Below are 14126 nucleotides of genomic sequence, written 5' to 3'. Positions count from 1 at the left end.
TTGTTCTAAGCAACTTCTTCTAATGGCCATCTCCCCTTGTATAGGCACCATGGGTGACAACACAGAGACCACCCTCTCAATGGCCCAACAATGGAGAGATCACTTTTATGGACTACAAGGTTCGGTATCGGCCTGAGCTAGGGCTAGTTCTAGATGGGATCAGGTGTGATATCAAGGGCACTGAGAAGGTGAGATGTCTTGGAAAAGTTAATGAAGCTTTCAAGGTTTTATTGAGAATGGGTATGGTCCAGAAGAGAAAACAAGAGTGGAGTCGAGTGGGGATAAAATGGGAAAAGGCATGGCCTTCTTTCAGTGGGCCAACGTTCTATATACTCGAAACTGCTGAACTGCTCTGACCCCAAGAATGACCTTGTTTGCTGAAAGCAAAGTTAACAATTAATGATCAATCCACCATGGAGTTGCTTGACAAGAGCAGGAAAGGAGGTTGTAAACTGAATTGGATCACAGAAGCAGGCCACAAGAAGAAGGAAACGAAAGCTTTGTTAAAACACTTAATTCTTGGAATACTGCCTCCTCAGGTTGGTGTGGTGGGCCGAACAGGAGCTGGAAAATCGTCTCTCACAAATTGCCTCTTTCGCATCCTGGAAGCAGCCGGAGGAAAGATCTTAATTGATGGGCTTGATATAGCAACGCTTGGCCTTCATGACCTGCGTCAGAAACTCACTATCATCCCACAGGTAAAAGCAACCCTACTGCATCAGACTGAAAATGCTGAGGTACAGAATTTGGCTGTTTGGTTGCATGAATACTGTACCAAACTCCATCTGGAGAATACAGTAACAGGCAGAGGGAACAAGGAGGGATTCCTTTCTTACCAACTTGCTATTCCTACTTCCTTTGGAGTAGGTGCTGACATTGGATCTAGGCAACTTAAAACTATGCTTTTGAATTCCAGAAGTGGGTGAAGAGGTCTGAAGGGCTGAAGAAACTTAACAGTTTCATCCTTTAAGCTAAAACTATTGCTATCTCTTCTACCTATAGGCTAGGTTTACACAAGATGGCTTATCAGGGCAGTTAAAGACCTAGCACGTGTGTCTATGTGATAGTTTGTTCTGCAAACCCAGGCCATTTGGTTAACTTATGGTACAATGTATTGTGAAAAGAATCACAAAATAGGCTAATTTAATACTGTAAATTATATTATCTGAATCCAGCCTTGCAAAATAGTCCAGACAAGGAGTACTGTACTTACAGTATCTTTACTGTAAGGTTACATTAACAGAATCTTGCAAGCCTTGCAAAGTACATCTCACCCCACTTGTCTTTACAGTCCAAGAAACTAGGGAGGGTTCCTTCTGAGATATTTGCCACCCCTCCCATTCCTTCTTTGGGCTCAGCTGCCTCTTATCTGACCGTTGCCTAATCTGCAGCTCTTCCTCCTGTCTCCCAAGGTCATTCCTACATAGCATTACAGTAGCTGAAAGCAAGTTCAGCTGGTTGAATGCTAATACTTCGCTACCTCTACTCTCTCACCTCAACCTATCTCAGCCACAGTTCTCTATCCAACTAGCCCTGATTAAATTGTCTTGTATCCACATCTTCAGGATCCTGTTCTCTTTTCGGGGAGCTTGCGTATGAATCTGGATCCATTTGATCAGTATTCAGATGAAGACATCTGGCATGTTCTAGAATTGGCACACCTGAAGACTTACGTGCATGCTCTGCCTGAAGGGTTGTCTTCTCCAGTGAGTGAAGCAGGAGAGAACTTGAGGTATAGGAAATTAATGGAAACTGCCAAAGGCTGGTGTCATCTTAAGATACCATACATGCATGCTTGAGCTATTCAAGTATCTCCTATTTGACTGAACTCTAGTTCAGTCACAGCCTGGCTTGACTGATGGAGAATATTACCTGGGCTAATGTTCACTTCAGTCCCCTGCAATTAATTGCATTTATTTTGGGAGTAGCATCAATAATCAATTTTGTATGTATGTGTGTCCCTCCCTCCCTCCCTCCCTCCCACCCTGAAGTGTGGGGCAGAGGCAGCTTGTATGTCTGGCACGGGCCCTGCTTCGTAAAACCAAAATCTTGATTCTGGATGAAGCAACAGCTGCTGTGGATATGGAAACGGATCACCTAATCCAAGAGACAATCCGGAGTGAGTTTGCCAACTGCACCGTACTCACCATTGCCCATCGGTTACACACCATCATGGACAGCCATAGGTAAAAGTGTGTGTGTCTGTGTGTCAGTGAGTGAACAGGAACACAGTCAGGAGTGAGGTATTTCTATAATGCACAACCAAAAGTCCAAACCTTCATGCAGATCAGCAGTGAGAGGCAGCAAAGCAATCCATCATAGAGGAAATACAGGGAGGAAAGTTCTGCAAGAACAGGACTGTGTGGAGTATACCAAAACATTCTGTAGCAAAATCAGTTAAAATATACCTTTCCATATGCATGCTCCTAAAATAAATAAAAATATAATATAGAGATCTAAAAATAACACTAAAATCCAAGGAATTGTAATCCATTTCAAATGTACATATATTGAAGTAGGACCCAAAACAAAAACAGGATTTGAGCTCCATTAGTGTGATTTTTTTAAGCTGGATAGCTTTCTGAGATAAGCCAGCAGAGAAACACTTTGGCAGGCAGAATATACATTATGATCTTTTAGAAAAAGAGTCTATACCGTTAGCAGGACAACAAAAAAGTACTTGACAGCCTGCTCAAACCAGGTATTTTTCCTCCTTGAGGAAAGCTCTTCAGGTTGGCTTCTTGCCACAAATTCACAAAAAATAAAAGAATTATGGATTTCTCTGAAGCAGTTTAACTCTATTTTGTATTCAAGGCAAGATGCTGCTACAAAAGAAGTATTGGAAAACACGCTATTATCTCATTAAATCTATTTTACAACAACCAGTGCTCATAAGTAGAATGCAATAAAGAAGGCAAACAGAAGCCTTCAGAGCTCCATCAACTCAACAGTTCACCACCACCACTGAGCTGGTGCCTCCCACTTAGTCATTATTCCTCAACTAAGATAGATGGATGATTAGATAGATACATGATAGATAGATGATAAATAAAAAAGTAATGCCTTTGTATATTCCTGACCTTATAAATTAACATAAATCAATGTATAAAATCTTGCATGCAAGTCAATACTCATATTCACTGACATGATGAAGTATAAATCAACTATAGAAATGTCTGTTCCATTGCAAACAAAAACTTTTAAAAAACAGGAAGGAAATGGCCAGCTTAAGACGCCTGGAAAGACATTAAGAAATGTGTAGGCCAAGAGACTACATAAAATTTTACATCATATGGATACTGTTGGTTCTCAGTAATAAAAAGACCCAAGAACATCCAAAGAAATTGAATGGTGGAAGATTCAGTGTAGATTAAAAAAAAAAACTAGTTGAGCTATGCAGTTTTCTACCATCTGATGCAACAATGGCCATCAAATAACTTTAAAAGGGGATTAGACAGACTCTTAGGGGATAAAGCTATCACTGGTAATCAGTCATGATAATTACACAACGTCCCAGATAGTATGCCTCTCAGTGCCACTTGTTGAAGAACATCAGCAAGAGAGTAGTAGGTTGGCTTTCCATAGGCATCTGCTGGGCAACCTGGTGAATGTTTGCTCTGATCCAAAACAGTTCTACATTTTAAAATTTTGCTGGCTCTTAGGCTATGTAGGGATAATTTAGAAGAAAGGAAATAAACTACTTCCCACTTTCTATTTAATTGTGTCCTCTTCTTTCTTTCCTTCCTGCTATTATCTAACAAAACCAATCTGGGGACTGGCATCTAGTGAAAGAAAGATCAACACAATACTTTGGAGAGTTCCCAAAACTATTCCAGTGTTGTTGACTTCACCACAAAGCTCCAGTTTCTTGCTGGGACTGTGAGCAGGAGCAGTTAGATGGCTAGAATACTCTACAATGTCTTGTTGCACACTTCACTTGGTTCTTCTTTATCATTTTGGTTCATAAATCTATACTTTCCTGCTGAAACTGGATTGACAGTATCCAATTAACTCCTCTGGTTACCCTTCTAAAAGTTATATGAATTATAGTAGATGATGCATGTTAGTATTTAAAAATTCTCAAATTCATATTGTTCTTTCTGTTCTAGAGTGATGGTACTTCAAATTCTCAAATTCATATTGTTCTTTCTGTTCTAGAGTGATGGTACTTCAGGCAGGAAAGATTGTGGAATTTGACAGCCCTGAACAGCTACTTCAACAGCAAGGCATCTTTGCAAGGATGGCCAGGGAAGCTGGCATAACAAGAATTCAGAACACTGCACTTTAGAGTTGGAAGCTCAAGACAGAAAGATCACAGGCAACTTCCATGGCATTGCAATTTTCCTTGATCTGCCACTTGCACTGTATGAAAAACGTTACCAGTGTGCTAGTGCCATTTACACTTGGGACACAATAGTTTTACTGAGCATTTCCTGGTAATTAATGGCAGCTTAGTTCCTTTTTGGTCATTAAGCCAAAATACCAGCTATAACACAAGCTTGGTTATGTTAAGTTGGTGCAGTTTTACTGATACCCCTCAAGCCTGTTCCTTGGTTTCAAGATCCAGCTCAAAAGACTCTCTTGGATCATTTTCACATAATTCCCTACACTCTGAAGAGGTTGAAGGGATCATGACTGTTTTTTGTTTTTGGTATTTAGTCTATAACGTACACAGCCCTCTAATTAATGATAATTTTACACTACTAGATCAGCATGTGTTTACCTGGAAAGAACCTGAGTTTAGGCATCATGCTAAAATGTTACCACAGGTCACTGTTAAAATAAGTAATAAATGTGGGAAACCATTCTAAGCAATCCAGGTTTCATACCCTTCTTGTATGTATGGTGTGTATAGTTTTTGAAGGATGGGTTTTATTCTTAGAGGCACCCTACTCCAATCTGGTGTCTTCAAGATGTGCTGAGTTATTGTCCTCCATGCTGGCTGAAAATCTAGGAGATGCAACCCAACAGTGGGAAATACCATAGTGAAGCAGGCTACTAAGAGATTATTTTCAACCTTTTGGTCTTTCTTTAAAAAATGGTCATAAAGGTTCCGGAATTATTTTGGACTTATCAAAATGCCTAGAGTCTTTGTCAGATAAGTTTCTTTTGTTTAGTTTTTGATATATACTGTTACCAGTCATCACTGGACCTATAAGTAAACTTTTATAATCATTCCCAATAGCCTCGAGTAAAATTTCCTGAACACGGAAAATAAATTTGTATACGAGGAGAAGGAGCATTGTTTCTGTCCAAAATAAATACAAGTAATTTGAGAAATATGTTTTATTTACACAACAGCAACTCAAGCATGTTACTCAGGAATCAAGATGCAGCCTTTACACTCTGCTGTTTCTCCCAGAACAGAAATGCTCCCCCTCCAGTTCTGACCTGAGACAGGGGACAAAAGAACGGCAGATTCTTGCCCTTGCTCAGATACTGCAGCATACAAGATGAGCACCAAACCTGTCTAAGGCTGAGCAAAAGAACTATTTTGCCCAACAGCAAACAATGTCAACTAATATTGAGACAGGGAAATAACTCATGGAATACTTGCTTCTTGGTGGTCAATATCCAGCAGGCTTCTCTGGAGAAAAGCAAATGTGAAGCCTGACTTTCTGTTAGGCTCACTCCTTACAGGACTGAAGATACATGGTTTCACAAAGGGCAGAAATACCAACAGCTATTTGCTGTAACTATTAGTAGGTTCAGCTGTACTACACCTTTGAACACCAGCTGCTGGGGGATAACAGTAAGGCTGGGCCTTAAGGGCCTACTGGTAAGCCTCCTGAAATACTGGACTAATAAGACTCCCATTATCTTAATTGGCTCCCTTTGCATGCTCTTGTACCACTTGTCAGATTCCTCTCTCGGTTGCATGGTCTCCAGCTAGTTTACAATCCAGTTAGTCAAAGTGGACTAAATGTCTACCTCAAATGGAAATGAGCTCCACACAGCACTGCTAAGAGGAAGACGGCTGTCGCTCGGGCTGCACAATGAGAGCATGGGAGTGTTACATTTCAACTTTGTTAGAAACCAGATCCAACTCCCCACAGAAATATATCGAAATCTAAACCTTCAGAGGAATGCAGTGGACGCAATAGTATGCCCTTGCATGGTAGTGATAAAAGCACCAGTTTATGACATATCCAGCATCTCACGTGTACTCAGTCTTGCGAATGTAACTGGATGGTACATAGCCCCGTTTCCCATGTGCCTCTGCTAGCCACCATTCCTGATTGCCAGTTATGTCTTCAAATTGCAGGATCTTTAGTCTTTGATTGGCTGTTACACTCAGTTCATTTGAATTGCGGCCCTTAAAGGTATAAAGAGCATAATAGACCTGGAAGCAGAAAGTATAGGAAGGAAGTGAGAAAGAACACAGGACAAAATCAATCGCAATCTTCACTCTGTACCAATCAGAGCCACCATACATCTCCCAAATTATTGTTTTCATTTTGCTTACAAAATGCTTTGGGATCTCTTTTTTTTAAAGAAGTGGAATATCTGTTTCTAGAGGAAATACATATATATATAAATTTGCATTTCTTTAAGCAAAGTATTGGGCTATGTTAAATTCTTCCTAGTCATCCAAAACACTGAATTTCTGAGATGTTAGCTATAGAAACTAGCTAGCCAATTCAGAACTGACAAACCGGTCTTGTTCAAACTCTAAAGCAGAATGTGGTTTGTCTTGTTTTGGCTTTGTCCAATGTGTGAATCCAGTCAATTCTGGCTTTTGGTCAGCCATGATTAAACAAAGTTTAAAATACATGAATGAGGCCATTAAGAGCAAAAAGCATGTGTCTACACATACTTCTGTCCCACTCACCTGATTTCCCATGCACTCACTGCTCTTCAGCCTAGAGTTACCATTGTCCACTGATGGGGTTGGCCTTGCCTTGTACTGGGCTTGGTGCCCATTTTGTGCATCTGGATTACTATATCGCCGGGATGATGGAGGATTGCGGGATGGTTGTGCAGATTCCACAGTGGGACCCATCTGGAGCTGGCAAACAGCATCCACCTCTGAGAGAGTCTGAACAGAATTAATGAAATTGCTTTGGAAGCCAGAGTCCTGTGGAGCTTTCTGTGAGCTATTAACAGATGTGCTCAGGATGCTGTTGGGTGTACTGATTCCATAGGATGAGGAAGAACCACTGTGTTCAGATTCACCAGATGAATGACTGCCCACAGAGACATCTGAGTGGCTGCATCGTGGATTGTAAGGTTTCAGAAAGGAGCTGTACACAAAGCCCTTGGTCACTGTAGAAATGGGGCAAGGAAGAAAACATTTATTTATTTGCTTATTTTTATCCCTTTATTATTTTTATAAATAACTTAAGGCAGGGAACATACCTTCCTTCTCCGCTTTTCCCAACAACAACAACAACCCTGTGAGGTGAGTTGGGCTGAGAGTGACTGGCCCAAGGTCACCCATCCAGCTTTCATGCCTAAGGTGGGACTAGAACTTTCAGTCTCCTAGTTTCTAGCCCAGCACCTTAACCACTAGACCAAACAAGCATAATGAAGTTGGGAACGGGTCCTAGGTAAGAGATGGCTGAGGCTCAGGCAGATTTCCACTCACCTCCATTGTCAATAAGCCAGCGATTCTGACTGCCCATAGGATCCTTTTTCTTGAGAACACCCACAAGATCCCCTTCCAATAGTGACACATCCAGCTCTTGAGCTGCATTGAAGTTACGCTCAGCCTGAAATAGCTTTTCAGGAGGATAATGGGCCAGGAGGGCTGCACGCAGTTCATCTGATTGTAGCATGTAGCCGGGCTATAAGGGAAACAACAGCTCCAATGAAGGGGAAGGGAATGCACCCAGGTATCTGTAGTTCTTCGCTGAGACTCATCTTTAAAACATGACAGCCATGTTAAATCAGACAAAGAGCTTCATGTAGTCCAATATACAGCTGGAGCATTGCATTTTGAAAGCTCACAGACTGAAGGGCTGGGATGACAGAACTTTCTGCTGTTGCTCCCAACAGTGAGTTTTTAAAGTATACTACTTGTGATTTGAAAGGTATTGGGCAGCCAGTGACTAACCACTGATAGCCTGAACCTCCATGAATTTATCTAACCCTCTTTTAAAACCTTCTACATTGGTGGCTATTATCATATCTGATGGCAATGAATTCCACAGATTCTCTGCTTATTACGTACATTCAAGAGCAGGAAGAATCCATGAATGCATCAAGCCCCCAACCAGTCTCTACTCTGATCAAACTGAAGTTAATGATATAATTCCACCTCTAGAGGACAGCCTTCCACCTCTTGTTACTCCCACAGAGCTCACCATGCCCAGAAGGGGTTGCTTTCGCACTGACTGCCGCTCCAGGCTTTTTCTTTCAAAAGGTTTTTTAGTAGCAGCAACACTCTCTGGAAAGAAGGTGAAGACCTGCAGTTGCTGAAGGACTCTGCTATGCTCTTCCTGGAAGATGGCAACAAGATTCCCTTCCCTACCAACCACTTGCAGCAGCTGAGACAGAGGAAAGTGATATTAGCCACAAGCCAGAAAAGGACAACCTTAGGTACATTCTGCTCAAGAACAACCCGCTATATTCAAGGTAATCATGAAGATGACGCTACCGTTCCAAATCAGCAAGGACTACTTTTCCTCCCTTCCATGCTAGTGAGAGGTAATCGGTATTAGTAATTGTAGCATGGATCTCCCCCAAGGAGCATTTCATTTTAGAGGTCTGTATGCTCAGAGAAAACGTGCCATACATCTGAAAGAGCTGGGGAAGGAAACCAGGAAGCATCACGCGCTTTCCTTCCATCCTCATGGAAAGCACCAGCGATGCTGAGCTACTCACAGCTTCTGTGTACTTACTGAGAGCAAAGGCTGCAGCTCCTGCAGCGCTAGGTGTACAAAGTCACAGTGGGCCTCAGCATAGCTGCGCAGGCAGCTAGTGAAAAGTTCCTTGGCACAGCATTGAAATTTGGGCAGCTCATCCAGCAGCTGGGTGTTCAAGGCCTCGTAATTGTTGCGTGCGGACTGTAATTCTTCCAAGGTCCGTTTGTCCTTCAGCCTCTCAGCACGCTCTGTGCACGTGTGGAAATCCAGGAGCTTATCGAAGCGTTTCTGCACCAGTTTGTGAGGCCCAGCAAACATGTTCAGCAGCTGATTCAGAGGAGTAATCACTAGACGCTCAGCGCGCTTCTTCTGCAAGGCAGAGAGCAACAATCATACCTATGTATCATACTGCAGCCTTTCCCACCCTGCCAGATTACTTTGCTTGCTTCAGTATAAGTTACACCAAGAGTAGGATGATGAGCAAGGGTTTATCCATCCTGCTGCAGAAAAATCCTTCCATTAACAAAAGTAAGCCCTTTCATTTATACTGTCATTATGACCAAAGGCATCTGCATTTCCCATATCGTTTTTAACGGGAAATATTTCTTCCCATGTCCTTTCTATCCTTAATCCCTAAATGCAAGATCTCCTACATTTACCAGAAATGTTGTCACCATGAAATATTTTCTCCTCCCCACTTTCCACCGTATCACTTGTCCCAGTAAACTGTGAGCCAGCCGCTGTCAAAAGTGTTTTATTTATTTATTTGATTTTTCTCCCGCCTTTGCTATTTTTATAAATAACTCAAGGCAGTGAACTCCTTCCTCCTCCTATTTTCCCCACAACAGCAACCCTGTGAGGTGAGTTGGGCTGAGAGAGAGTGACTGGCCCAAGGTCACCCAGCCGGCTTTCATGCCCGAGGCGGGACTAGAGCTCTCATACCACGCCTGATTGGCTCTTGGGCTGAGAGAGAGGGACTGGCCCAAGGTCACCCAGCCGGCTTTCATGCCTAAGGCGACACTAGAACTCACAGACTCCTGGTTTCTAGCCTGTTGCCTTAACCACTAGACCAAACTGGCTCTTAGGGATTTTATGTTTTTTTTTAAGGAACATTTAAATATTTCTAGGAATTCTGTAATCTGCCTGTAGTGGTGGTGGTGGTGGTAGTAGTAGTAACTTAGTGCCCTCCAGATGTTTTGGATTATAACTCCCATCAGTCCCAACCAAAATGACCAGGGAATTGGGAAAAGGGGGCCTGTCATCTAAAGACTTCGGAGGGCAGCAGTAGGCTGAGGAAGGATGATTAGATGACACTTTATTACAGCCAAAGGCCAGTTAGGTCAACTGCTTAACGAAAGAAGAATGTTTAATCTCTTCCAAACAGAACTCGCTTCCAAATGTCTCTTGATAGTAGATATTTTACCTAAGTATTCATGTGGAAGAAAGGAAGAAATATCTTACTCACAAAATCAGAGAACAGCTGATCACTGATGAAACGATGAACCTTGTGGAACTGCTCCAACTCAGCACCACCCTTCTCCATGCACAGGTCCCACATACTCAATGCTGCTGTCACTTTGACACAAGCTGACTCCTGAGGGCCAAGAAATATAAGCATAAGCTGGTTTGAGGCATGCTCCATAGCAACCAGCTCTAGAAGCAGACGGTCTTGAACTGTGGCCCTGGTACTATTACACAAGCCTAGCCAAGGCAGGGTCTTCCAATCCATTACTTTGCCAGTCCTCAGCCTTTTCAGATGGCTGATATCACAATCCTTCTCAAGGTATTCTTTCCCCTCCACACAGACACATAGATACGCATGCACAAAGACTTATTTACCCGGACATGTTGAAGGTAAAGGGAAAGATCCCGGATGAAAGATTTAATCAGACGCTCCTGCATCCTGAAATTCTTTTCAGTCTCCTCAAAAGCCTCATCTTTGAGCTGTCAAACAGAGGTGAGGGGAGGGAGAGAGGTTATGAACACTGCAAAGGTTCCTACAGTGCCAAATCCTTGCCATAACCATAAGGCATGTGAGCAGAGTCAACTCTTATTCACCTGGGGAGCAAAGCCTGTGAGATGTTTGAGGTGGCTGCTGACCCGATTGGATTTCTTGATGATAGAGTGGAAGTTAAGTTTGGAGATCTTCTCAATTAGGCTGTCATCATCAGTCTTCCTGTACTTCAGCACTGAAAAATAATGAGGTAGGAGACAGAATTAGCCCCATGCTGGGCAGTTGCTAGCTGGCCTTAGGACTGTGCTTTCCTGGGTTTTTTCCTACAGATCCCAGGTACTAATTCCTGGTTAACTCATTCTAATTCCTCCCGAGCACTACTTCTAAACCAGAACATAATCAAAGCTAGTGAGCACAACTTCTTCCTGACAGTTAAGAGCACCTATCTCTCTTTCACAGGACACAGTTGCATTAACAACTCTGCTAATTAAGCATAGTTATATTAAAGTTTAGTGGACTTTCTGTTTTACTCCCAACACCCACAGGAATAGCCTTTCCCAACCCAGGCACCCTTTAGATGTGTGGACTTCAATGCACACAAGTCTCAGTTTGACCCAGCCTTCCCAACTTGGTGCCCATTTCATGTCTGCTAAAAATGCAACTCAAAGCTACAATCCCAGGCTGGCTGAGAACTGCTGTGGGGAAAGCAAGTCTTTTTTCACAGCAGCCACACCTTGTGCAGACAATCTTCAAACGCAGCGTCGCACAGCGATGATGATCCCTTCCCACTTTTCCACATTGATTGTATTACCCCTCCCATTCCTCCTGTGCTGGCTGCCCTGCAGCTCACCTAGATCCTTCCGACGCTTGTACTCATTGAGGTTACCATTTATCTCCTTGACAGCTAAGACAGCAGCTGCCAAAGGAGCACGATCAGGGTGAGACTCAGGAGTAGCACTCAGGAGTTCCATCAGCAGCAATGGATAGCGCATCACGCGCTGAACAGGCTTGATCAGGAAGGAGCCCAGGTCGATATAGTTGGTGCCACCCCTGACAGTATCCGAATACAAAGGATCACACAGAATCAGGTGACATCCAGACTCCATTGCTAAAAATACCACTCTCTCGTAATCACCCACTTTCAAAATCAACTTCTGTCTATATTCTAAACTGTTGCATCCAAGTCATTCCACATCTATCAAGCTATTTTCTTGCTAAAAAAACCCAAAAAACAAACAGTCCTTCCCAGCAACAATGTGGCACCAGCAATCCCATCCACACCAAATTCCGAAAATCTTTACATGCATCTTCCTTCAGCTAAAGTAACAATACCCACTTGTTGACTAGTTGCATCCGCTCAACAGCTACACTATTCATCTTGCCACCCCCAACCCTATCTCACTGTCCTCAGTCTAAGCAGGCTAATATGGCTGCAGCTTTGAATCCCGAGTGTGCAAATGATTCCTGCAGTTCTTTCCTGCTCCTGCAAATGGCTCACCCCCATTACATTTCCAAATCCCTTGCTGCTGCTTCAAACACATAAACAAGTAAGCCAATAGTATAAAAAGCTGCTTACCATTGAGTGTATAGACTCCTGGCAGGCCCACAGCAGGAAGAAAAAGCAAGAAAGAGTAGATGATGAGAGTGCAGTTATTCTCTTATTGTCCTGCAGCTACTAAATTACAGTCAAATGAACGGATGAAATCCCAAGCAGCCACTGTATGCACCCCCCCCCTTCAATCCATAGAGTCACAATCATGCCAGGAGGAAGTATACTCATGAGGCAGAGTCTCAAATACCACACAAGCACAAATCAGTAGTTTGTCTAAGCAGCTCAGAAGCCCACATTGCTCTTTTACCTGAGGATTTCCAGAGATTCCAGGAGAAGTTTCTGCACCCTTTCATCCTTTTCATAGGCTTCCAGAAGTGCAATAGCTTCATCGTGGTTCTGGCAGTATACCTTATACACAGCCTCTAGCTCTGCCCGCAGCTCCAGAAAGACTGGTCCTTAGGGACAGAAGTAAATTGTTAATATAGGCTGTACCACATGGCTTATATTAAAGAACCAAAAGGCTTATATTTATAAAACACTGATTTAAAGACTTATCTAAGCTTCAAACATTAAATTCAGTGATAAAACAATAAAAATCTTTTAAAAACAGTAAAGCAAAATATTGCAATATATAAACAGATGTACAAGCCAGTATAAATATCAGCTAAATATAAATCCAGTAATCCAGGAAATCATAAAACATTATGAACCAGGCCATATCTAAAATGCAAGTTGGTCTGTCTTGAGATTGTTCCTGTTTCAAAAAGATTGTTGTGTGGAGTTCTTCATCACACACAATTTCAGTTGCAAAATTTGCATTCCAAGCTATACAGATTTGTAAGCAATTTCTACAAAAATGTTAAGAAGTGTTGATTATTTTAGTACTCTTCTTCAAAACATTATAAGGAAAATGTATTCTTGATGGGTTGTTTTCTACCTTTAGTGCCCCCATTGTACTGTATGAATCATACTTGTTTTCAGAATTTTAGGGACTATGGATTATTAGTAAATATAAATGCTGATTTCTTTGGAAGAAAAATGCAGAAAGCCAATCTTTTGTTTCTTGATGTAACAGACATGGTAGGAAACAACCCGAAAGGTCAATGAAGAGCACTATTAATATTGTCTAAGAACATTGTACCAGGCAACACATTCTTTAATTATGGGCCACCAGAATCAGGATGGGACTTTAGATGGGATTTCTCCTATCTCAAAATATGCTGCTTTCCCCTCCTCATCTTGGACATGACAAAATACAACTCAGATGAAGCCTGGACAACTGCCATATATAAAGTCAAGAATTATTCTAGCTTGATTTATTTTCTCAAGTCATCTGAAGTTACCCAATTCACAGGCAGTTCCTTATAAAAAGAAACAAGTTCTGTGCCTATTATTTGCTCTGTAATGCAGCTTCCACTCAAATTAATGGAGGGGGAAGCCAAACACTGACATAAGAAAAGCCCTGTTGGAAGAAACTAAGAATCCCTCCAGTTCAGAATTCTTTTTACAACAAATAAAATTTTTGAAAAAGAAGTCCTGCTTGACAGATGGATTAGAATTAGCAACACTATGCCAGTTCAAGGATGTTAAACCCCACTGACGTCAGCAGGCTGGACCAGCCTTTCCCAGCCCAGTCCTATGTGGAATTTAGGGGGTGCCATTCAGAGGTGTAAACTTGAACTCCCAGAGGTCTTAGCAGGGACCTTTGATGGCTGGATGTTCTGGTAACTGGAAACCACACATCTAGAGCAGTTTCTGAACCTGAGGAACTCTAAGGTGGGTGGACTTCAACTCCCATGGCTGGCTGGGAGAA

The 14126-nt window shown here is 42.2% G+C and overlaps 2 protein-coding genes across 5 annotated transcripts in view; one reads left to right on the top strand and one right to left on the bottom strand.

Annotated features, from left to right (window-relative positions):
* The window catches only part of ABCC2 (ATP binding cassette subfamily C member 2), a 39137-nt gene extending 34322 nt beyond the window's left edge, over nt 1-4815 (top strand). For both annotated transcript variants that reach the window (XM_063306972.1, XM_063306971.1), the window contains exons 28-32: nt 45-188; nt 540-698; nt 1566-1732; nt 1992-2186; nt 4159-4815. In XM_063306972.1, coding sequence (XP_063163042.1) covers nt 45-188; nt 540-698; nt 1566-1732; nt 1992-2186; nt 4159-4288 — 795 coding nt within the window. In that variant the 3' untranslated portion in view covers nt 4289-4815. The remainder of the gene's footprint in view (nt 1-44; nt 189-539; nt 699-1565; nt 1733-1991; nt 2187-4158) is intronic.
* Nucleotides 4816-5008: 193 nt separating this feature from the next.
* DNMBP (dynamin binding protein) overlaps nt 5009-14126 on the bottom strand; it is a 62940-nt gene continuing 53822 nt past the window's right edge. The window contains exons 7-17 of one of the 3 annotated variants that reach the window (XM_063306973.1): nt 12621-12768; nt 12338-12355; nt 11612-11811; nt 10866-10996; nt 10647-10751; nt 10273-10401; nt 8844-9176; nt 8307-8489; nt 7589-7787; nt 6833-7266; nt 5009-6343 (exon numbers count right to left, since the gene is read on the bottom strand). In XM_063306973.1, the coding sequence (XP_063163043.1) occupies nt 6158-6343; nt 6833-7266; nt 7589-7787; nt 8307-8489; nt 8844-9176; nt 10273-10401; nt 10647-10751; nt 10866-10996; nt 11612-11811; nt 12338-12355; nt 12621-12768 (2066 nt within the window). In that variant the 3' untranslated portion in view covers nt 5009-6157. Of the gene's footprint in view, nt 6344-6832; nt 7307-7520; nt 7788-8306; nt 8490-8843; nt 9177-10272; nt 10402-10646; nt 10752-10865; nt 10997-11611; nt 11812-12337; nt 12356-12620; nt 12769-14126 lie in introns of those variants that run through there. The other 2 variants (XM_063306974.1, XM_063306976.1) reach the window with 2 other exon arrangements.

This window comes from Candoia aspera, chromosome 6 (assembly GCF_035149785.1).
Source record: "Candoia aspera isolate rCanAsp1 chromosome 6, rCanAsp1.hap2, whole genome shotgun sequence".
Taxonomy (NCBI): domain Eukaryota; kingdom Metazoa; phylum Chordata; class Lepidosauria; order Squamata; family Boidae; genus Candoia; species Candoia aspera.
The sequence above is the reverse complement of the archived record's forward strand: the minus strand, read 5'-3'. Positions and strand labels throughout refer to the sequence as shown.